This window comes from Rhipicephalus microplus, chromosome 7 (assembly GCF_043290135.1).
Source record: "Rhipicephalus microplus isolate Deutch F79 chromosome 7, USDA_Rmic, whole genome shotgun sequence".
NCBI classification, from domain to species: domain Eukaryota; kingdom Metazoa; phylum Arthropoda; class Arachnida; order Ixodida; family Ixodidae; genus Rhipicephalus; species Rhipicephalus microplus.
In genome coordinates, this window is record NC_134706.1 from 32,758,849 (window position 1) to 32,783,529 (window position 24,681).

Consider the following 24,681-nt stretch of genomic DNA (forward strand, 5'->3'; position numbering starts at 1 on the left):
GGTTGTCCCCTCCTCATACAAATTAATCCGCAAAGACAAAACAACAAGAGGCGGCGGAGTAGCGGTAGCTATAAAAAAGAATGTAAAGTTTTCCCGTTTAGAGGATATTAGCAACCATGAAAGTGTGTGGTGCCGGACCAATTTCTATGGAAAAAGCATATTCTTGGGCGCAGTGTATCGTCCACCAAACTCTTCCCCTGAATATTTAGAGATTATGCACGGCTATATTGCACAACACACAAATTCACGTTCGAAGATTTTATGCGGAGATTTGAATTTGCCAGGAATTAACTGGCCTGAATTGGGTTATGATCACCGAGACGTAGCAAGTGCGGAATCATTGTTGCTAACAGCGTTTAGTTTCTCATTGTCACAACTAGTATCTAGTGCTATGCGTATTGTAGGTTCTTGTTCATCTGTGCTTGATCTCATGTTTGTAAGTAATTCCCTTGAAAACTGTTGTATCAGTGTTGAAGATGGGATTTCCGACCACAATATTGTTTCTCTTTCGTGTCCTTTAACACTAGTTCAAAAAACAAAGTAATCCAGAGCTACTTATTTCAGGGACTATGCACGTGCAGATCACGCTGCTATCTTCGCCCATTTAGAATCGTCGTTTCCTGTTTTCGATAAAATTAACAACGTGGACGAACTGTGGACATGCTTTAAAGATATCGTGGGCGATTGTGAAGCTCGTCACGTGCCTTTAAAAAAGAAAACGCATTGACCGGGATTATACGTGGGTGACGCGGGAGATCATACATTTAAGGGAAGATTAAAAGGCGACGCAAAACCGGAAAATCATCTGCAAGGCCTTATCAACTACAAGGCCTTATCGCTACACTGAACAATAAAATTCGCAGCGCTAAGTCTCGATTCCATTCTGACACGCTTCCATCATTCATGGAGCCTGAGCAGTTTTGGCGCTACTTGTCTAAGCAGCATTCTGATATTACCCAGCTCACATCGTGCAACAAAATTATCACGCAACCAGACCAGATAGCCGATGAATTAAATGCCTTCTTTCACTCAGTTTTCGCGCATGGGTCCTCTGGAGCATCTTTACCATCATATCCTTTAATTAACCCTATGCCAGAATTGCAGATTAATGAAGAAGGTGTTCAGTGCCTACTCCGCAACCTTGACACTAAAAAGTCTCCAGGCCCAGACAATATTTCGAACACCTTTCTTAATAAATATGCTGACAGGATAAGCCGATATCTACACAAAATCTACACCACTTTAATAGTTACGCAGACAATCCCTAATGACTGGCGCATGGCAAAGATTATTCCAATACATAAATCCGGTTCTAAACTACAATCCAGTAACTACCACCCGGTCTCATTAACCAGCACGTGTTGCAAGATATTAGAGCATATAATTTTTAAAGCCATTATAACACATTTAGAAACTAACAACCTACTCTACCATAGGCAACATGGATTTCGATCTGGCTTATCGACAGTCATGCAGCTAGCCGAGATTACCAACGACATTGCGAATGCACTGAATGAAAGAGGACAAATAGATGCTGTTTTTTTAGATTTTGCAAAAGCATTTGACGTCGTTCGCCACCCTGATCTAATAACTAAAATGCATGCAATTGGTATTGAAGATAATATTATTACATGGATAACATCATATCTACACAACCGCAAGCAGTTTGTCGCTGTGAACAACCACACGTCAAACAGCCTGAACGTCCTTTCGGGCGTACCACAAGCATCAGTCTTAGCACCAATTTTGTTTCTTATCTACATCAACGACATTCCTATGGTCATTGACTCACCCGTTCAAATAAGGCTTTTCGCAGATGACTGCGTTGTGTACACAAGGGTAAATCGAACTGAGGACCAGATTAACCTTAATCACTCATTAACGAAAATTCAAGCCTGGTGTTCCCAGTGGGGAATGACATTGAACGCGCGGAAAACCGTAGCCATAACTTTCACGAATAAGAAAAAAACACTCAGATTTGCTTATACAATAGACAATTTAGAAATTACTAAAAGCGATCAAGTTAAATATTTGAGAGTTACATTAACATCCAACCTTAATTGGGATCCACATATAACTGCTATTTGTTCGAAAGCGCAAGGTAAATTGGGCTTCCTAAAGAGAAAACTCCGTAACACTCCCCCTGCAGTAAAGCTAACCGCCTATAAGACCCTGATTAGACCAGCACTAGAATACGCCGATATAATTTGGAGTCCACATCATAAATTTCTCATTAGTAAAATTGAGCGAGTGCAAAACTTAGCAGTTCGATTTGTGTTTTCCGATTACTCCAGGTATACCAGTGTTACTAATCTGCGTAAAAGAGCCGAACTTCGTTGCCTTTCCGAACGGAGAATACATTCTAAACTTAAATTCTTGTATCTTTTTTATCATGGGAAATATACAATATCCAGATCAAACCTTTCAGGCATTCCACGAGAACTAACCACAATAAGACAATACGACTGCCCACAAGTCACAACAACATTCACAAAAACTCTGTTTTTCCGTCATCAACTGCATATTGGAATCAACTTCCATTAATAGCCGTGAACTGTGACACCGTAGAATCCTTTATTGAAAAGATTAAAAGTATAAGTTTTGAACAATAGACGCAAATGTATGAATAGGGATTTATTGTGAGCAGTTTCTTTCCCTTTGACTGGTTTGCCCTTTTAGCATGATTCTGAACGTTGCATTATGACACTGTTGTTTTGGCTACTTGGAATTCAATAGTTTTTTTTCTTTTCTTGGATTGTGTCGGTGCCTTTCTCTACGTGACATCATTGTTTGTATATCCTATGTACCACTCCTGCTTGGACCGAGAAGGTATGCAGTATACTTAAATAAAAAAAATAATAAAAAAAATTGAATATTGGGGGATCGATGAATCCACGATAAAATTCAAAGGTGGAAGTTCTCTGAAGCATTATGTGCCAAAATAGCCGGGGAAAAGAGGCTACAAAGTTTGGATGCTCTGTGCTAGAACAGTCTACAATTTCAAATTTACACCGGCAAGTCTAAGAACGGTACTGAAAGAGACTTGGGTGCACGTGTTGTAAAGACACTGCTTGATGATTCGGGTGGAAAGCGCCGCCGCGTATTCTTCGACAACTATTTGACCAGTTACTACCAGCCGAAAGATCTCGCAAAAGCCGGGATATATGCTTGTGGCACAGTAAATGCCAGCAGGAAGCCCTTGCCTAATCTAAAGTCCGATAAGATGATTAAAAGGGGAGACACTGACTGCTCAGCCAGCAACGACACTCTGCTGTTTGAAGTGGCAAGACAAGCGAACATTCACCTCTTGTGAAACTTCCACGGCCCAGCCGACGAAGTTCAAGTAAGCAGAAAAGAAAAAGATGAAACTGCCCTGCAGCACTTCAAGAATACGAGAACATGAATTTTGTTGATAAGTTTGATCAGATGAATGGGCAGTATGAGCTGGATCGTAAATCACGCAGGTTGTGGCACCAGATATATTTTCACTTGCTTGACTGCAGTGTTGTCAACGCATACTTTTTTTTTTTTTCGGGAACATGCTGGTTCCAAAAAAGTGACCTTGAAAGGTTGTAGAAGAAATTTAGTGCGACAGATGACTGCCAAAGATCTTATAGATCCTACAGATAAACGTAAGTCATCTTTTGGTGCAGGGGCCGAACTAAAGAAATTCATACCCTTTGTGTACATCACCATTCGTACAACAACGTCCAACCATCAGTCAACAAGGTGTTCACCACGAAGGTGTGCAAAACTGTAGCACGAAGGCACACCCATCTCGAATGATTTGGATGAGTCAGACTTGCAGCGTGCTACACTGTCTTCGGAAAGGAAAATTTCGGAATTTCAAAGAAGTGACAAGACAGATTCTTGGGCTAGTTGGTGATTGGGAATCAACATATTTGCACAGCGCAAGACTATGAGTTGTTACGGCGTAACTACAGAAGAAGAGACAAGGACGGAAAGAGCGCTTCCACAAGAAGTGACTACCTCTGTGCAAAGCGCGAAGCATGCTGCTACATTGAAAACTGCAACTTGTTACATATGTGCGGAGCATACACCCTTCCATCATGGTGGTCATCAGCGGTGACCAGCTCCAAGGAACGTTGTTACACGTCTCGATTTTTTTTCCTGCGTGCAATGTCTTATTTGTGACTTTTTATCATAACTTTTGCAATAATATTCCAAATTTAAAGCAATACGAACTTCTGTGCTTGAGAGAGTCAAGAAACTCGCTAGGAGACGCTGCCTGCATCAGCGTTGCTACGCAAGAGATGGGGAGAGCGCATGCGCAATGGAGGTGTGGGCTCCACAGGGAGGGATGCCTGGAGGAGAGGGGGAGAGGACGCACATGCGTAGTAAAGGGTGGTCACGCCGCACATCAGGTTGAGCTCAACCCTAAGAAGCTTCGCATCTAGAAGAAACAAAACTTTCGTATGCCTCCTTTCCCAAGTCTGGGTTTGAAGCGTCATGCTCGACCAGCACTCCAGAAACTTCGGTTCTCATTGCACCGACTTTAGAGCTGGCCGACTTTGTACGGCACGCCTATCCTGCATTGCCACAGGAACGTGAACCAATCCCAGAGACAACGCAAATGCACACCACAGAAGTGATGTGCTCGGACTTAAAGCGCCTAGCCGTATTGGCTGACAGGCACGCACGTAACTGAAATGATGCGAAGTGTTTCGAAGGATGTGATCGCTCGTATAATCCCAGTAGAGTGTACCCGAATTATGCTACACGTGACATCACGATACACCTTCGGATGTTTATTTTCTTCCACAATATCACAGACACTAAAAGTCTGTGCACGGAAAAATCTTCAAACGGGCCATGAACAACCTGACCACAAAGCTTTAAAAAAGAGGCGGGATGCTTATGCATGCTCCCGTGCCCTAAAAAGCACAGCAACAGAACTTACAATCCCTGTCACACGCGGGAGTTGCATGACGTGAAGAGAAACCTCACATACGCCGTCAAACATTCAGGTAGTACCGTGCCATGAAAGCTGCCAAACAGTGGAGCTGTAAATACTCTATTGGCAAGGATTGTAAAGTGAGACCACCTGCATCATGACTACTATCATTGGTCCGTTCCTTCCCTGGCACGCTGGTCATGTGACCTGCTTGGCGCGGTTGCTCCGATACCCACCTCACCTGGTCACGGGACCTGGCTCTGCTCCTGCGTGATGCCATATGACAACGGGCTGACCTAGAACTGCCCCAGGGGGCCCAATTTGTAAGCAATCTGTAAGTGAATGGAACTAAATGTCCCGATAGGATGAAAAAGGGCAAACAGCCAACAGGCGAGCTGGGAAAATTAAAAGAACGTTTTCAATGCATGAAGGAATACAGAATTATGCTCTAACCATCAATGTTTGGAAGCATTGTTTTTCAGAGGTTTGGTTGAAATCGAAGAGCTTGAAGACTAACAATCCATTTGTGCTAATGTCGTGATTGGACGCTAGGTGGTGTCGCAATTCCACAGGACTTTCACTGGTTGTGATTTTCACAAACTATTGGCACAAAATGGTAATTGCACAGACACAAAGCAGGCCAATTAGATTCTGTGGCTGTAGCACTCATGTTTTGTCTAATCCAAGTCGCCAGGAGATAATCTATATTCTATCGGACGGATGGGTGCCTCTGTACGTTTTGTGCCAAAGTGATTGAGACAACTGCCGCTTCTCGTTGCTATTCTCACGTTTGACTGTCAGATGAGCCTCGACCAATGGCATTTCATTGTGTTCCATCACAAATCTTCTACGAAATAGCCCCCCTACTGTTAAGATGAGTAACAGAAAAGTTCAACGTGGCGCCGAGCATTGTCGCTATTTTGCCAGTGTCAATGACCGGTCTGTGTCACTAGCAGGCCCGTAGCCTACGCCGCGTTGTTTCACGGTTTTCGCTATTTTGCCAGCATCACTGCTGGAAGGAGCAGAGTCAACAGCAACGTGCCGCTCTAGCGACGACGTCACATACGTGACGTTTTCTGCTCAGCTTACGCAACTCTCTTACACGTGATGGTGACCACAAGTTCTGCTCCTACGCTCTTTAGGGCACAGAAACGCACTGCGTACTTCTACTCAAGAGTTGCCTATAACATTTACAAGAGGGAACTGTGGTACTGTGATCATCCGGTTACCACCGGAGTGACGAGTAGTACACGGGTTTGCCCAGTATTTGAACTTGCCGCTCGAACATGCTTGTGGCTGTTCATCGTTGTGTTCTGTCTTTTATTTCCGATAAAAGAATGGCTCTTCGCAAACCTTGCGAGCCGATTTGGATCGGTCAGCTTGAAAGGAGTCAAGATGGTGAAGTGGGACTGCTGAAACTTCGCTGAGCTTCATCTTGTGGCCATGTACTACGAATTACACTCAAACCTCGATATAACGAAACCGGATATAGCAAAATATTGCCCCGCGAGTTTTTTCACTTACGTTTAATTCGATTTTCACCCACAAAGCCTGGGTCAGGAATGCTCAGCGCAAATTGCGCATTATTGTTTAAGAATGCTCGGCGTCCCTGTAGATCACTCTATTAAGATTGCCCGCTAGACCCGAACACTCGAGATTATTCCAAATCCTGCGCGAAGACCAGTGATAAGGCTTGAACATTTGATGACACATGTATAAATGCCGCCACGCTTCGCCGCTTGATGGCCGGCCGACGCTCTGTCCACCTCTATCAGTGCCCATGTGTTGCTGTTCTCTGACCTTCAGTTTCCTGGCCACAAGTTCAGCCGAATAAACAGTTTTCTTCTGAACATCGAATGTGCTGTCTCTATTCACGTCACAGCCCTGCGACAATACAGTTTATAGCAAAGCAAATCAAAAATATTCTTATAATAAGTATAGTGCTTGGAATTAACTTTTATAACGAATTTTTAGAAACAACAAACTTATTTTTGATTGGGATGCAACTTCGTTATAATGAAGTTGGGTGTATTCTCATGCTGGCTAAAGCGCCATGCATCGCAGCTTCCATAGACACTAGTGCCACATTTCCCTATAGTGTAGTGTTATGAAACTCTACTCTTAACCTATAAACTCCACTCAACAAGTTCAGACCTAACGAGGAAGGACCACTCGATGCCAGCCGAGAAAAGAACCTATTCTGTTGATGGTCGTTCACCTCTTCGCACTCGTCGGCAACTGACGAGCTTGATTGCCCGCGTTCGACTTGGAGACGATGCTCGAAGACTCCGAGGTCAGCTGCACGAAGAGGACAGCCGCTGCCACTCGGCTGAGAACTTGCTCTCGGTCGAGGTCGTGTGCCCACTCGACGCTGCCCCAGCGACTTGTCTAAAATTTACGCAACAAAACAAAAGAAAACTTAAATCATTGAAAAGTTTTGCATTAAATAAGCACTGAGACGAAAATTTTCAGCTGTCGCTTTTTTGCATCAAGTCTTCAAAATCCTACAAAATGCACTGATAAGCATGAGTGCACCTTGAAAAGTGAATTACAACACGATTTGAAAGGCTACTTCTAGTTCCTACTGTACCGTGACAACACGACACTGTATGAGGATCTCCTCATGTGCTCACGCACGATATCATGACGTTTTCACAGCTGCTCCATTGCGTGGCTCTGTTCATGATGCACAAGCACCCACTTTAAATGTTGCTCGTGACGCACAAGCGGCCATATTGTATGTTTTGCTACCCGACCTCATCACAACTAGCCATACCTATGCGTGAAGTGACAAGAATTGACACTGTAGCTTGACGTCATGCTAGTGCCAATGTCATTAGGCAGACCATGGGAAAGTTGACTTCAGTGTAAAAATATGTTATCAGCATTAATTTGCACAGAATGGCTTGTGTATACAAGATTTGTATGAAGGAGTAAATTCAACTTTGAAAATGGGTACATGTACCCCTTCAAAGAAGTACTTATGCGAATTTCTGAAACTTTCGTATTAACACTTCAAACAAAAACTCCAGTGCCAAGAACCTTACAAGGAATATAGTGGCGCCGCAGAACACGCTGAATATACTATTTTTACACCCCTGTCTTAAAAAATCACTTCCGATTTCGATATCGAGCACGTGGCTTCACAGTGGCGTGTTGACACAGTCCTGCGTAGGTCTAAGTCACATGCCAACAGTAACTTGAGGAGGTGCCTGCTTTCAGTTGTACAAGATTCACGTAAACAACAATGAGTGAACTATTGTCTAGATGCTCCAACAGAGATTTTAGCTGCGTGCGGTATGCAGAGTTTGCAAAACCAGTGAACTGTGTTGGCTTATCACAATAACACCCACTGCAGTGAGGCTGCCTCGCAGACGCTGAGCGACAAGAACTTTAACACCAAACTAAAACATTTTGCGCATCCTTCCTGGCCCTGGTGCGTGGAGCGCATTAACAATGCATGCCCAGGAAATGAAAAAATGTCTCTTTTTGTGATGCCTTCAAGCTGAATCAATACTTTTTTAATCAACAATGGCACCACGTTTCACAAATTAATAAATCCCAAGCAAACACCCCTAACCGGGCAGGCATACCCTTTCCCTTTTCGAGAGACATGAAATATGTGAAATATGTGCCGATTAATAAAAAAGCGGTTCCTAGCAATCCAAGCTAAGAAACTCTTTCTGAGTAATTTCCGAGCACAATTTCTGAGTAATTTTACAATGTGGTGCCTCGGGGTTCCATTCTGAGTTGTCACAAATTGTCAGAACTACTGAAGAACATTTGTCCCCATTTTCATTGACATGGAATTTCACTCGAGAATTCCTTTCACTTCAGTAAAATACAGTAAATATATGCACAGTCCATTAAGCATTTGATAGAAGCACTTGTGTACAATCTTTTTAAAGGCTCCTTCATCGCCTTCTTGAATTATGGTTCGCAACAGAGGAAGGGCCCCACCTCAAAATTTTGTCCTAGTATTGTTTGCCGCAGTAAGGGCACTTGCTCGGGATTTTACGGCATGCATGAAATTCAAACCTCACATTATGTTAGCAACATTGCAAAAGAGAAGTTATGCTTCCCTTTGAAAGAAGCAGAGATGGAAGGTGACCATTACTAGCGGAGTGCAGCAGCGTATCTATCGACAAACGCACAGCCAGTCGCCTTCAAGAACTACAGAACACTCGTATGACTTTTTTTTTTCTATGCTAACAAACTATCCGGCCAGACTACCTTTTAATCTACTGTCGTAACTGGGTAAAAAAATTGAAATAGAGGCTGCGTTCTCAGACTGTGCGAGAATTCAGCTTCTTAACAAACGCAGTGTTCCGAGCACTTATGTACCGGTGAGTACACATCTTTAGCTAATTCTAGAAGGCATGCGCCATCTTATGCTATTTGATTGCGTGCCAAATATATGGGTGAATTCAATGAGCCTTGGCGTTCTTCTGCGACTTGATACATCGGAATTCCGGCCTAAAAATAAGCCCCTTCATAGTGAGATACAACTTTAAAACTGCATGGTGTTTCCTCGTCAAAGGTGGATGAACACAAGCCAACACCAATGGGAGCACGCTCCAGAGTGATGTCTTGAGCCAGACAGCCAATGACTGCGACTATGGAAAACAATGGAGCATGCATGAGGGTGACTATGTTTTTAGTCATAAACACGGTTGACTGGTGCGCTTTTGTTGGCAGGGTGAAAGCCTTTCCGCAGTTCTTAAGCAGTATCCGACCATAATTAACTGTTTCGGCACGTAGCTGCACTTCTTGCCACCTACTTGGCTGTGCATCAAATGAAAAGCACGATGACTTAACCTAGCGGAAATTCACATTTGCCAGAGAACTCGTGTCTTGCTAACTTCTGTCATCGGGTCTACATACGCGGCAATGCAGCAAACGACCTGCAAAACAGACAAAACAAGCAGCCAAAAAAGAGGGATGCACCTGAAACTCGCTCTCTAACCTTCCCAGCATGACAGCTTGCTCCACACTCAGGTGCTGCGCCAAGGCCGCTTGGAATAGGACAAGAGACTTGAGGCTTTCCGAGCCGTACTGAATGCCTGCGTGGTTGCGGACAAAAAAGAAAAGCGCGGGTGAAACGTTTGCACAGTCTGTCGAGAGTCCGCTATCCGGAGTGGCACAAACGCCCGCCTGTGATTTTTAATATTCATAAATATAGGGTTGAAGTTCGGGTCCACTGTTAAAAGGAACATTGGAGCGAGTGGCAGCCATTCCGCGCCACCATTGGCCAGCGGCTGCCATGACTTTGAAGCATGCACAGTGCACGCTGCGAGTCGTGCTCTTTTGTCGACTGCACGGTTTGCTTTGCGACAATTTACAGCGCAGATGCAGCCAGTAGCGAACGACGAGGCAGACGTTAGCGTTCGATAGGATGGCTCACAGCGTGCACTGTGCCCACGCAAAACTCGTCTCGCAGCCGCCGACCAGCTGTGCCACCGAGCAGCCACCGCTCTCAGACGTTCCCTTCAATAGAGGACCCCTGTATGCGTCTATGCTTTACGCACTTTACTCCTACCAGAACATGAAAGGAGGAGAGGGCACTAGTCAAAATGACCGTATCAGCTCACTGCTACAATTTCCCGAAGCCAACTGAATTATCAAGCAGGGAGTGAGCGATTCCAAAAAGTGGTACTATTTTGAGCAAAACAGACTATTCGCATCAATTTGCAACTGGTCGCTTTGCGACCTTAGTGCACCAGGACAACTGCGATCCCCTTGGTGATGCGACGTCAACAGTTGCCACATTGAATGTTTAACGCTATGTCTGACACCACGCACTTACTGCTTAAAAAAAAACTTACTAGATGTCTCACCTGTAAGCCCCCATAACGAATATGACATCAGGTGTTTGAACACGACGTCGCACACTTCTTGGGGCAGCTTTGACACCGTCAGGTCACTCTTTGCTTCCAGCCGCACGCCGAACCTGAAAGGACGAATGCCAGACAGAGTTGCCAACGAAGACCAAAGGTTATATTGATTAGAGATCCTACAATGCAGAATGGCTCGTGGCCAAAGTTTCAACAGGCAGCAATGGCAAATATTAAAGTGAACAGCACAATTGAACCCCTTTATAGGGTAAACTAAAGAAATGGGTGTCCAAGACAGCAGTACCTCCGACAATGGGACGATCAGAATATGAGAGTGTGTATGAGATACACATCATGTAAGGGACAAGAAACGAAATGCTCCCTGGTGCATGTCTCCTAAACGTGGAAACAAGTGTAAAGCAAAATATTTTCAAGCTTAATCAAGGCACAATTGGTCTGACCACAAAAAGATGCGAGAACGTAAGGCCAAGGGTGACACTACCCTGACGACAGTGTGCTAGCCTACTGTGACGCGATGACGAGCTTGCAGCAGAATGCAAGCAAGCCAGGTGTAATTGTATCCTGATCGATAAGAAAAGGCAATGTCAAATTCTGAAACACCTAAGGAATAAATTTAGCATGTTTTGAGAGCTCTGTCTGCACCCAAACGGTCCAAACGAGAAAAGGTTCTTTGAATATCCGCAACATCGCCACTGCTGACACACTAACAACTAAATTTTGGAGCCGAGCTTACGAAACAGAAAAAGTTGCAGTTTCGCCGAAAGGGCGAAGCAATGAATGCGAGAGTAAAAACTTGGAATATAACACTGAGAACAGAACAAATGACGCACGAAAACAACACACACAGGACAAGAGCGACCTAACAACACTTACAGCTCACACTTAACGCGCTGTTTAAACAAAAATGACGCATGAAACGTAATCACAGATACAGATGAATGCAAACTAACAAGTGTCCTAGTTGTTACTTCGCTGTGCATGAAAAGCGCATTGAAAAGTGCATTCTTTTCCCAAACGGGGCCTCAGCGCTAAGCAAAGTGACCTATGTGCACCCGGGAAGTACAACGCAATTGTTCTGGTGAAAGTCGAAGGTGCACGATTCTCTCCCACTGCAGAATAGGCACGCATGATCCCCCAACCCCCTTCGTGGGGCAAAGCAATGCTGAAAACGTGCTGATATTTTCCCCTTAGATTGGCACAACCAGCGGTAAGCGGTAGACATAAACAGCTTGCTGTTTGAATGTTGAAGGAGGCGCTCCTTCGTGGCTCAGTGGCTAATGCCACACGCTCAGGGGTGAGAGGTCGGGCGTTCGAAATCACACGCTGAATTCATTTTTTCTGGATTATTTTTCTTTCTTGCATTTTTATATATAGAGATACGTACACATACACGGTGAATTACAGCGGCGACAACAGCAACGCCGGTGGTAAAAACTAGCCGAGAGTGTCCATATAATTGCTATCGCAATGAAATAGAGAACGATTCAACTTTGAGAAGCTGGATGCCCAGCAGAGCTGTTTAGAATATGACATTGAGTTGAACCAGAATCTTCAATCATATCCAATCACATATACCCTGCATCTACATCCCAAATGTCTGTCCAAAAGTTCCCCTTGAATTTTTTTTTATGGTCCCTTAACGTTTTCTATTTGAGCAACATGGTACTTGCATCTCTGTGCATAGAGTTCTGGAAACGTAGAGTCAATTGTCGCAAGAAACTTTGACACAGTATTACCACTGGCCCTGCATTCTCACATCTTGCCCGCTTTACCAACATCCTCTGACAATATAACACTCGTAACGTATTTCAGGGATACACCATAACCCAATATTTTTAGGAGCGAAGCTCCCCACAGCATCACCGCTCCCCACCCTTGCACCTCTAGAACCAGGTCAGTTTTGCAACTCCCCATGCACGCTTGCTCTCCCAAGTGGACGCGACGGCTGACAAAAGAACTAGCGATGCTGCAGTTCATCTTGCACCAAGCTTCATGCGTTCGCAAATCACGCACAAAGTATGGAGAAAGCGTGCACGCAGAAACTTTCAACGCATGGAAAGCAACTACTCCTAGCATATCTCAGCTTGCTGCGGCATGTGCGTCGCCTCTGTGTTCATGCATCAGCCACGTGTGCCGGCTCACAAGCGGAGCTACGAAACTGTACTGGTTATAGATATGTTACCCCACCCTACCACTTTCGTGAAGGTTGGCAGCGAGATGAGGCGCATAGTCGGTTGCGTTTTACTCCTAAGGAGCTTCGCACATCGCTTTTATTCGTACATGGAACAACTCCTAGTTTCTGCTAGTGCTCTTTCAATAAGATGACTGTTATAGCATGATATAACTACATACCTTTCTTCGTACCATCGCAACAAGGGATCCCACTTCTCTTTTTGAAGGATGACAAGATCGTCGGGTTCCTCCATTCGATAGCTGGAAGCATCGTAATAAATTTTCAAACAAGAGGAATGCATAATCGCACATGACGAGGGTGCACGCAACGTACTTTCTCTGCCCCTGCCAACCCTTTCTGCTAAGCTTCCAGCGCTTTCGTTGGGACGAGAGAATGCGATAGCAGCGTGCGACAAATCTTTGTAACTTCGCTAGTACTGGAAGCACTCTTAAAGTTTTTGCGGCATTGAATACGTTAGGCAATAAGCTCTTTTAGTGATCCATTCCATGGTTACTTGAAAAAGTGTTTCAGGACCCCTTTAATAAACACTGTATACTGATCATTGTGTGGACTATTGTGATGAAGAAAAAAATTTTAGACGAAATGATTAATAAATCAGCGCAATAACCACACAGGCCTACATAGTGTGATCTCGCAGTGCATCACAAATAAAAACTAAACAGCGCAGTACACAGCTGTTGCATTGCAAGCTGCTAGTGTGCCAGAGATGTTTCAGAGCGGATGTTGCAGCTTGCAGTCTCTAACAAACGAGGGCAAGCGACAAAAATTTAAAGACACACGCTCCCCTATAGCATGTGACTTGCATGTGAAATGAGCACAATGACCGCAACAGAGAAATAATCGGATAAAGCAGCAAACTGACCAAAGAGTATCTGATTCCAGGAACTCCAATATGTCGGATACCATATCTTCCTTTGTCTTTTTGGAAGGGTTGTCCAGGACTGTGTTGCAAAGACCAGTCTGGGAAACGAGGGAAAGGACAGAAAATACAGCATTGAGTTCAATCCGAGATCAACATCTGGAACTGCAACAGAGAAGATTATGTGTGCTCACATCTGTCTTTTTTTTTTAATTTCAGAAGTGCACTATTCATCAAGGATGCTTGGACAGAAGAAAAAAAAAGCCTTACTGAACACAGTTTCAACACAAAGTTTATGTACAGAGTACATTCTCTGTGTTGAATGTACACAGTGCATTCAATACAGTTCAGCAGAACAAAGTCATAAACAGCTATAAAACGTAATTACTATAACCTACTACTCTTTCTTTTTTTCATTTACAATGCAACGTATTTAACAACTGCCTGTCGGTTTGAACTTTACTTCCAACGTAGTAAATTAGGTGTTCCACCGGACAGGCAAAAAAAGCCTTCAAGCACAGCTTGAGGAGACCTGGGGGTCGCACAGGTAGCCTAGGATGGGACACAGAATAGAAGCAAGAAGGTAGGGTGCTGTTTTCAAGTTTTTGTGGTTCACTTGTTCGTCCTTATCTTGTTCACATATGCAACATACAGAGAACCGATTATGCGTTTGTCTGAAATGCAATGTACGACAACGAAAAGAAGTGAGGGGCTTTTGGTGATCAGCTAACCAAATGCATTTCGTTGGGGTTGATTTCTTTCTGCTGGCAGTCCCATTCTGTAGCGACCGCAACAGCCAAGGCTTCATTCGGGATGAGAAGAAGTTGTCCAAGGGGCGTCTTGATTTTCCTCTGGTCAAGGCAGACCTCAAACTGATCTGGAATCAAGACGAGTTCAAGGCGACAGGGGTTAAAACGTGTCACTGGGAACCAGCTGGTTTCAGCTGGTACCAGTTGCAGGCCAACTGGCTCCACAGCTGGAAACCAACCGGGAAGCAGCTGGTTTGAGTGGCTGCACTCTATGGAAAACTCACCACCAGACCTGACTATGCTGACTTCTTTGTAAAACCGTCGCTTTTTGGCTGCATGAAAGAGAAAAGAACAAAAAAAAGTTACGCGCAGCGCAATTCATCTCTCCGCACCTGGTGTAATCCAACGCAACAGCGCTCCAAGTCAAAACTAAAGCGTACAACTAACAGAACTTTTGTTTTTACTTCTTCCGCACTTCGACAGCATAATAACAAGCTAAAGAACAAAACCTTGTCATATTTTTGGGGAGTCCGCGATTCAAGTTCATCGTCGCAATGCTTCCCCGTACAAATGTGAATCGGCGCCGATTTACCTGGATAGAACCTTTTGGAATGTCGGCCGGAGATCACAACGGCTCGGGCCACCAATAGTGCACAACCCATTCTACACGTATGACCGAACATTCTCCGTGCGCCTCCGCAAAGTCAGAAACTACAACCAACCACGCCGATTGAAAACCGGCAAAAGCAGCCGCCGTTCGACCACGCGAGGATGATTGCCCTCAGGCGGAGAGCACGGACAACTTCCTCAGATACCACACGAAGGGAAAATACCGAGACATCAGGTTTTTCATTCTATACACCGGCTAGTGTAAAAAAAAATCCAAAATTTTTTTCAGGACGCGGGAATTTCGCGGAGCAGTAGCGCCGGAAAGTTCGCGATGCGCGCGGAAGTTTCGAGAACGCGAACCCTTATTTACGGCGAGAATCCGGCACATGCAATCCCATTTCACGCGTGCACTTACGCAACCACACCCCGAAGTCTGTCGACCAATGGGAGAGCGCAATATGCACGCGTTCTCGTTACGTCATGTTATAGGTGTTCTCAATATGGCCGCCCGCTGTTGAGAGGCAGTAGCGGTGGGCTCCCGCGGGTCATCGCGGTGTGTTGTGCACCGCCGAAGGAAAGCCTACGAAAGCCGTCGCCAGCCATGCCCGTGAGGGCGACCGAGATCATGCCACCTTTGCCGGCCAACTCGCAGCAGCCCGGCGTCACGCGGTCGCTGCTCTACAACGGATCCCGATTCCAGGGACAGCAGAAAAGCAAAGGCAACAGTTACGACGTCGAAGTGGTGCTTCAGGTGAGCGAGCCATGGATCTGACGGTTTCTTTCATTCGTGAGCGCTTACGAATGCTCGTGTTAGTACGGTGCGGCGGGCATTGCAATCACCTGCGATTCGAGACGTTCATCGTGCTGACTTGACGCAGGCGGTGACCTAGGCCCGATTTTTTTCGTGCGCGGGATTCCAGCGCGGCGGTTCGCGATATCGTCCGCTGGCACACGCTACCCCCCGTGAGAGATTGCAACACCGTAGCATACTCCCGTTGAGATTGTTGGCGGCGAAGAAAAGAACCGCAGCGCGCATCCCGTGGCTGAGCCATTTCGGGGGTTTTTGGCATCTGGAGCTGTTGTCGTTTACGGGAGCACTCCAACGCTGTCGACGCTTAGCGTGCGATAAAACGGTGGGCCTTCGGAGAACGCGCGATCGGCGCAAATGTCGCCGAGATTGCGTATGTGCTGTGCCCGCTGTGTGCGAGATCGTGGATAAGAGGGAGGGTTCTAGGCCGGGGTAAGGAAAGAAAAAAAAAAAAAGATCGGTTGCGTAGTATACTTCTCCCCGGAGACGTTGAATGCGATTCGAGTCGACCCGACAGGCTATTGCAACAGTTTTGTTTCCAGGACAACTTCCCGGAACTTTTTTGAGAGAACCGTCAGTTCGAACGAGGTACTGATGCGGTCCTGGCGTTACCCTCTAAAACGCGTGATCTTTGCGACGCCGTTGGACGGTAACCTTGCGATTACAAACTCTGCCGTCTCACTGTGAGCCATCCGCTCGTAAAGCTAGGACGACCCTCGTTCTTTTTGGCGAGATAATGCGTGCGTGCATACGAGATTAAAGATGTGCGCGCGTCCGCGCAAAAAAAAAAAAAGTGCGCAAGTAGCGCTTACGTAAACGCTAACTGCGTAGCACCGACGTCAGAGCGTAGCGAGATCGTGCTTAACCTGAAATAACTATCACTCTTGTCTTGACAGCATAGCATTTCATTGCTGGCCAGAAACGTGGTGGATTATATATGTCGTCATGATACTGGCCTTCCTGACGAATGCCGTGGGCTTGAATGTCGTTTATCATACTCGCGGTTTTATACAATGACGCATGCGGGACCGAATTGTATGCAGACGTTCATATGCGCCCTCGAGATAAAAAAAAAAAAAACAGTTCTTGGTACCACCCTGCAAAATTTAATTCCTCATCTGCATCATCAGCCTTGCATACCTAGCCCAAAATTCATAGAAACATTGGGGACACATTAGTGTTTTGGGGTGTGCAGTCGCCACCGTGTTAGTCTTGTTTCATTTTTTACGGTTGTACTGAATTTATTGTAACAACCACACAAGTCAAACAACTATGCCAGGAAAAGCATAGTGGGGATTAATTGTCGTCTATACTTAGAGTGTAAATTGAAATGAGTTGTGGGGGTGAAAAATCAACCTTTCCGTTGTGGCTTCTCTCGAAAAGAACAAGCGGACGTTCTTTCGTCGTCATTTTGATTCCTTTTGTCGGTGTAACACCGCGCGCAATTCCACCCGTTCACCAAACCGGCTCCGTTCGTTGCTTTACTGATTTACGTTGTTTTTGTTTCAATTGCCTGGCGCAGCACGTGGACGAAGCGAACTCCTACCTCTGCGGCTACCTGAAGATCAAGGGCCTGACGGAGGAGTACCCGACGCTCACGACGTTCTTCGATGGCGAGATCATCAGCGAGAAGTACCCATTCCTCACACGCAAATGGGATGCTGACGAGGAGGTCGACAAGAAACACTGGGTACGTACCTCTCGTCAAGCAGGCATTCGTCTGGAAATGGGCTGATCATGTTTTCTGATGTCCTTCAAAGTCGCTAATGATTCCCAGTGATGCCACGAGTGTGCAGATGCCGTATACACCTAGTTAATGCAAGTTTGCCAAGCTCACCAAGAGATTTTGTGTGGCTTGAAAAATATTGTGTTAATGATCTCGTGTTACAGCGAAGCTCTTTTAGTCTATCCTGTGCTGTCTCTATCGTAGAAATAACAGTGTTCATGTGACAGGGGGCTCATCGTGACCTGGTTTTAAATGAATATATTAAACAATGAAGATCATGCTCAAAATAATGATAATGTTAAAATCGTGTAAACGCATGCATTACACACCTGGGAGTGGATTTGTGACACCACGTAGTCTCACTAGCCAATCACATTCACTCGTGCACTTACAGCTTTGCTGTCCAAAGGTATTCATGACATAGAACTGGCTGAATTATTTTTCTCTTACCTTCAAATTTCACCAGCAATAAGTTATGCTATATCAAAAGCGTCAGCCAGCACGGCATGACTTGAAATAATGAGTTTTGAGAACTTTGCTCTGACAAACACACTTGACTTTAACCTTTCTTATGACCAAGAGCTTGGTTTTGACATTTTCCCAAATTCCCTTAACTAAACGTCAGTTCCGAGGTCCATAATTGACACCTGTACATGGCTAGAAGAGAAATCTGTCACATTGGCCAGTTTAAGGCTAATGTATAATTCATTTGCAGTTATCTTTCATGCATTGTTTCAGAAGTAGGACAATGAATGTTAGGTTATCTGGCACAATGGGTGTCTCTTCGTGGTTATCTTTTGTGCTTTGCTTTGGAGATGTGTCATCGAAGTGGAACTTACAGGGAAAGATAGTTAATTGGTATCAGCAGTCACTAGAATGAAAGCTGTATAATATGGCGAGTGTGACATTACAAACATGCACGAGTTCAACATCATTCTATTAATAACGACACATTTTTAAACCTGACAAACTCTTCTCACAGCCATAAACTTTCTGAAAATTGGGATTAAACTGGCATTAAATAAAAATAAAGGCTCATTAATTAATAAATTATGGCTTGACAGCTGGAGGAATGGGATTTATCACCAAGAAAATATGTGCAATTTTCCACACCAATAGACAGCAGGCCATGAACCACTTAATTTTAAAGTTATTGTAACTGATTTACTTCATTTATATAGATAAATTCAGTACAGAGCATAGCAAATTTTGATAGTTTTGTTTTCCTGTCTTTTGCAAGTTTTGCCTCTCAGTGCCACAATCTAAAAGGCTTTGCAGACCGTAACTGGTAAAAATTGAGACTATGAATGTACCTCTACCAATCACATTGCTCCAGTACATAGTCTGTGCCTTTACGTGAAGCTTCTTGCAAAACTTATCAGAGAAAACCATTTAACTGCCACAAACATTCTAGGTGGCAAGTCCTCGTCTCCTTGCTCGTTTGGTTGTCTGCTTTTTGCGCGTTCGTTACTACATTACGATTGACTTGTTCTAACTCACCCAACAAGCAACATTGTAGCATTATTTAATAAATTTTAGGTCTTCAAGTTTCTGTGAAACGTGTTTTTTTTTTTTTTTTGTGCGCTATTAGGTTGGTTTGTTTGTTTGCACGAAATCATCAAAACTGTTTCAGGGTGAGGACAATAATTCATAATTTGAAACAGCTGTGTTGTGGTATTCCTTTTCACCCCCTGTAATCTATGTGCAAGCACTGAGGTAACATTTCGTTTTCCCCCTCGACAGAGCAAGTTCGGTGCGTTTGAGGGCTACACCAAGACGTTCAACTGCGACAACTTTAATTACACGGAGCTAAAGGCGACGGAAAATGTTTTCATGAGGTGGAAGGTAAGGATCTTTCTGGTACCGACCTTTTCCCTCCACTGTAACTCGAAGCTTGGGCCGTCCACAAGTCCAGCCGAGACAATCCATAGAACGATTCTAGTGCTGCGTTCTGTGCCTGTCGGTGTATCTCTGGTGCATCGCTGTTAGCATGTCTTGTGACATCAGCTCCTGGTGGAAGTGCCCGCTCAAGGTCACCTCCGACATTTCTGGTGAACGTTCCGCAGCAGGCTGAGCAGGTGAAGCTGGCTTGACACGCTTCGCCTAAAGAATTTCACGTGACAAGCAGAATTCTTTCATCTAAAAAATTTGTCAAAGATCAAATCCAACTACACATCAAATAACAGAATCGCAGTGCTCTTCACTGTGAACAAGGGACCCGTAGCGGCCCCGAAACGTCCATATACGTCTGTTTTTCTTTGGACAAGGCAAGTGCCTGTCTCGTTTCCTCCAATGAACCTCCTTGCCCTACGAGTTTTCATCGAACCTTGGGCTATATCAAATAATTGAAAAGGTCATTCATGACCCTGTGATGCCCAGTAGGCCATTCCTGTTGAGCCAACTTCGATGTATCGAAATTTCAGATTGAAGCAGTGAAACTGGTACTCTGGATTTGCTAGACGTCTTAAATGCATGTTGTCTTGTTATAAGTTTTACATGATAGAGCACCAGAATACATTCTCAAAAGAGCTTATTAAAGTCCTTTCAAACACTCTGCCTTCAAAGCCTGTATAAAGCCTAGCGAAAAGCATGCTCTTGTTTACAGAAAAGACCGGACGTGTTGCTGTTGCATCTTTTGCTCATTCATCTGAGCATTTATTGCACTATGGTGTACAGTAATTGCAGAATGAAGGGTGTCAATTTAGGACTTAGCAATGAACGGGCTTTCATTTTCGCTCTTTTTCGTTTGTGTTATGTTTGTGTAACTTTGTAAGTTGTAATGTGCCTTCAAGTTGTAATGTCGCAGACATGCACCTGTAAACCTATGATGCTGTGGTTTTGTTTTAGTTTAAATGTGCGTAGTATGTTACTGAAAGGCAAAGAAAGAATGGACGTACATGGCACATACTACCTAATGTTTATTACTATTAAGAAACACTCTTACCGTATCCTCCCGCACATGATCGGCATGAAAAAAAAAAATTGCTTAAGAAGTGGGGGTATGGGATATAGTATGCAAAGGTTATGTTCATATTTCTTGCTCCTTCTGTAGAGTTGAAACTTATGGCTGCCAGTTATATGCAGGAGCAGGTTGTATGCGAGAAAGTACGGCATATGCTAGGTAAGAGAATCGTAAACGCTGCTGTTCCATTACACTGCAACATCACTCGTCATTATTTTGTTACATTTTACAACGCCTCGCCCCTTTAACTTGTATATACGCTTGTTTCTGAATAGTATCAACCAGTTGTTAGTTTGTGCTAGGTACAATACTTTCGGATTTGAACGAGACATCAAATCTGTTAGTAAAGGATTGGCATGCGCAAGTGCTCGAGATAACTATGTCTTATGGCGACAAATCTGGTCTATAAATGTGACGCTGGCTCTGATGTACATGCTTGGGCCGAAACCATGTCAATGCGACCAGAACTGAAGACTGTGCGTACGAAAGTATGTGCGGTAGTCGGCGCTAAATTGCCTATTTCAAAGCGTGGGTACCGTACACGCACTTGTTCTTTGTCCTATGGAACTCTCACAACAAGTGCATTTCAAAGTGAACATAGCTTTGTTCATGGCTTGCTTTGCTAAACGTGGTTTTATTTTGTTGCAGGAGCACTTTCTCGTTCCCGACCACACGATCAAGGACATCAACGGGGCGTCCTTTGCGGGCTTCTACTACATATGCTTCCAGAAGAAGTCGTCCACCATCGAAGGCTACTACTACCACCGAAGCTCCGAGTGGTACGTTTCCTCGTTCGTCTGTCTCGTTTGTCAGTTTCGAACTGCTCGCACACCAAACTACAGTTCAACCCTTCCATGGATCCGTTGGTCTAGAGCTCGCCTTTTACCTGAATGGCAAGTAGGCTTTGTGTATAGAGAAAAAAAAAATTATAGTTTCCATGCAGACCCATCATGCAACGAAGCAACATGGAAACTGCAGCTAGGTTAGTAGCGGCTAAGACTTAAAACTTCTGTGCACTAACACTACAGTGACATGGTATGGCGCAGTGTTAGGCTCTCCTTGTTCCCATTGTGTTCGTGCCTTAAATTTTTATGTATGAACCATGATAGAGTCAAAAACATAGTTCAAGCTACCTTTCAGTGGAAAACATGAAAGTTAGATGCATGTACTATATTACGGAATGTCAATTCTGGAATTAAAAAGCATCTTAAAATAATTCAGCTTTCCAGTTTCAGAGTTGTGAAAGTTGATATGGTAACATGATCAGTGTATTTAAAAAAAATGCACATGATGACTTGTGCTTCCAGTTGTTGTCCGTAACTACAAAGCTGCACAAAAAGGCGACAAGAAATAGACAGGGCACACACACTGTGCTTGTGTGTATGCCTTTTCTGTTTCTTGTCGCTTTTTCGGGCAGTTTTGTTGTTATGAATTATCAACTTGCCGTAGCGTTCAGCCCTCTTGTTGTCCATGTCTTCTAGCATTTCTTCAACAACATCAAAAGCCCACTTTCCAACGTTTGAATAGAATGGACATTTTTCTTCTGCTTGTCGCAGGTACCAGTCACTAACATTACGGCATGTGCCAGAGCACAGCATTCAGATATACGAGTTCCGGTGAGGGCACCGCCACTTGTTTCAATATACGGCGCTGCCGGTGGCGACGTCCGTTTCCCGTCATCACACCTGTCCTCTGCGTCTTGCGACGCCGCGGTCACCGAAGGCGCCGGCCTGCGGCGGCACCGAGCTGTCATCGACCACGTCCATAAAATTACGCTCTCCGTCAGAAGTGGTTCGTCGCTGCGTGTCTTGTGTGTGTCCGTGCCATCGTCATCACCGGGCAGAGCCCTTAAAAGACGCTGTCGTTCACCACGATTGCGTGCCTCCGTCTCGAAAGAAAAGAAAACTGCGTGTGTGTGTTGCTCTACGAACTTGAATGAGTGCTCGAAAGGGGAGACGGCATTCCTTCCTTCTAGTCTCCGTCGCCGTCGGCTCCACCAGACTGTAAGGGTTGCACCAGAAACATTTTTTAAATTTCTTTTTCTGTTCAGCTGGTTGTGTCTGGTGTCTTCCCAATAAAAGGGCCAATGACGATGCCTTACCACAGTCTTTGCTCCAGAGTATGCCTCGACTTAAAGTTAGCATGGTTAACAAGCAAAACATTTTTTAATCGTTAATATTTTAAGGGAGGAAAAAAAATTTTATGGTGCTTGATAACTCGCCAGTGACAATATTTGCACCGTGCTATAGGTAGCATAATATGATGAGATTGTTTCTAAATAAACCAATTCATTTAGTTTTTACGTGCTTCGCTTGCTTGCACTTGTATATATATATATATATATATATATATATATATATATATATATTAATAGTGTGAATTTATCTCGGCATGTACCATTTTACCAAAAAAAAACTCAACATATTGCCAGTTTTAGTATGCAGAGGAGCGATACGTGCATTAAATTACTTTTAAAATGAAGAACTGTGTTGGGAGCAAAGTGTTTATAGGTGGTAGAAAGACCCCCAAGATTTTTTTTTTTTCCATAATGGGCTGCATACATTGCAGTCGGCTGTGTTTCTGATGAATACCCATGCAGTGCGTAGCTGCCGGCTTGAAGGTACAGTAGCGTCGATGCCCAAATGAGTACCACATTGTGCCTCTCTTGATTCTTTCCTTTTACTTTTGAAGTCTTAACATTTTACTGCAGTTGAAACAACCCAACACCGAGAAACTAGAAAGTTTGAGAGTCGCAGTACAATGGCCAGTTTTCTGTGTGGAAGAATTAAAGATAATGTTTGAAGTTCTGAAGTGGCTTTCTCGTGCAACCTTCTGCCCATCCCACACACTATCTGTGCTGTCTGTAAATCAGCATTGTCCATAAATTTGTAATATTTGTCTCGCATACCCCTTGCATAATTATGTCATGACTGTTTCATCGTTTAAAAATGGGCACTCAGCGAGAATGGCAAATTAGCACAGCTTCTCTCATCTTCGTCTTTTTCTTGGTTTCAACTTAAAGGGATACTAAAGCGAAATTGTGCCGCCAAGATAGCCTACAGGGTCAATTCCCGTGAACATTCAAAATATTAACAGCGAACATAGCTTGGAAAGCATTGTACAGCTATTTTGAAGGTTGAATTGTGAAAATATTGACAGCACCTAAAGGGACCATAAGGGGACCCTCGTGCTTCCCTCGCGTCACCCCGCTGCAGTCAATAAAGCAGGTTATAATGACGTCATAGTAGCCATTATTTTTTTTTTTTTTTTTTTTTTTTGCCGGGTTTGTTCCCAGCAGTCTGTACTTCTCGGTGGTTGGTCTCCAGCGCATGCGTTTATGTGTTTGGAGACAGCGCAGTCCCGTTTCCCACTCGAAAGGAACACTCGATGCGGACCGTGTGGAAGTGCGTCATTGTTCTGTGTGCACACTTGTGGAGAGCTGCCCACGCGAGGTGGCGATAGTTGCATCCAGCGGCTTGTCGTTCTTGAAGCTCTCGAACCGAAACTGGTCAATAATAAGGAGCCTGTAATTAATTATCTGTTGCATGCTGCAGGAAACTATGTGCCACATCACGACTAATGAGCCCCCGGCAGGACATTGCAGTAGAAAAATGTGAAGCCAGTCTTCGTGTGTCAGTAACACCTTTAAGAAAAAATGCCAGCTCTGCCCAAGGCGCTCTCTGTCCCTCCCTTCGATAATTAGCAATAATGCTCCATGTTTCAGATTGTTGGATCTATACATACAGACACACGAGATCAAGCGGTAAAAGCTTGTTCTAGGTCGGAAACTTGAAGTTCATAAATTTTTTTCAGGGATTACGACATCCCTGCTTGTTAAATTTAATGTACTGGGTAGTAATGACAAATTTTTCTCCTAATATGCATAGTATTTAAATTAACAGAAAAAAACTGCTTGCAGTTTGAGCGAGAACGAGCTAGCACAGATATTTCCCGCAGGTGTTGGACAGGTGTGCCACTCTTTTGTAGGTGTAGCTTACATTAAT

The 24,681-nt window shown here is 44.3% G+C and overlaps 2 protein-coding genes across 2 annotated transcripts; one reads left to right on the plus strand and one right to left on the minus strand.

The window, feature by feature from the left end:
- Positions 1-6,753: 6,753 nt before the first annotated feature.
- Positions 6,754-15,386, minus strand: l(2)k14505 (ATP synthase mitochondrial F1 complex assembly factor 2 homolog l(2)k14505). Its single transcript, XM_037431185.2, has 8 exons — positions 15,165-15,386; positions 14,857-14,904; positions 14,555-14,700; positions 13,827-13,924; positions 13,123-13,203; positions 10,753-10,865; positions 9,863-9,978; positions 6,754-7,303 (listed from the first exon to the last, which is right to left on the minus strand). The coding sequence occupies exons 1-8, from the start codon at positions 15,253-15,255 to the stop codon at positions 7,130-7,132; spliced, it is 867 nt and encodes a 288-aa protein (XP_037287082.2). The 5' UTR covers positions 15,256-15,386; the 3' UTR covers positions 6,754-7,129.
- Positions 15,387-15,658: 272 nt separating this feature from the next.
- Positions 15,659-22,777, plus strand: LOC119180053 (glucose-induced degradation protein 4 homolog). Its single transcript, XM_037431186.2, has 5 exons — positions 15,659-15,932; positions 17,512-17,679; positions 19,459-19,560; positions 21,326-21,456; positions 22,234-22,777. The coding sequence occupies exons 1-5, from the start codon at positions 15,783-15,785 to the stop codon at positions 22,295-22,297; spliced, it is 615 nt and encodes a 204-aa protein (XP_037287083.1). The 5' UTR covers positions 15,659-15,782; the 3' UTR covers positions 22,298-22,777.
- Positions 22,778-24,681: the final 1,904 nt, after the last annotated feature.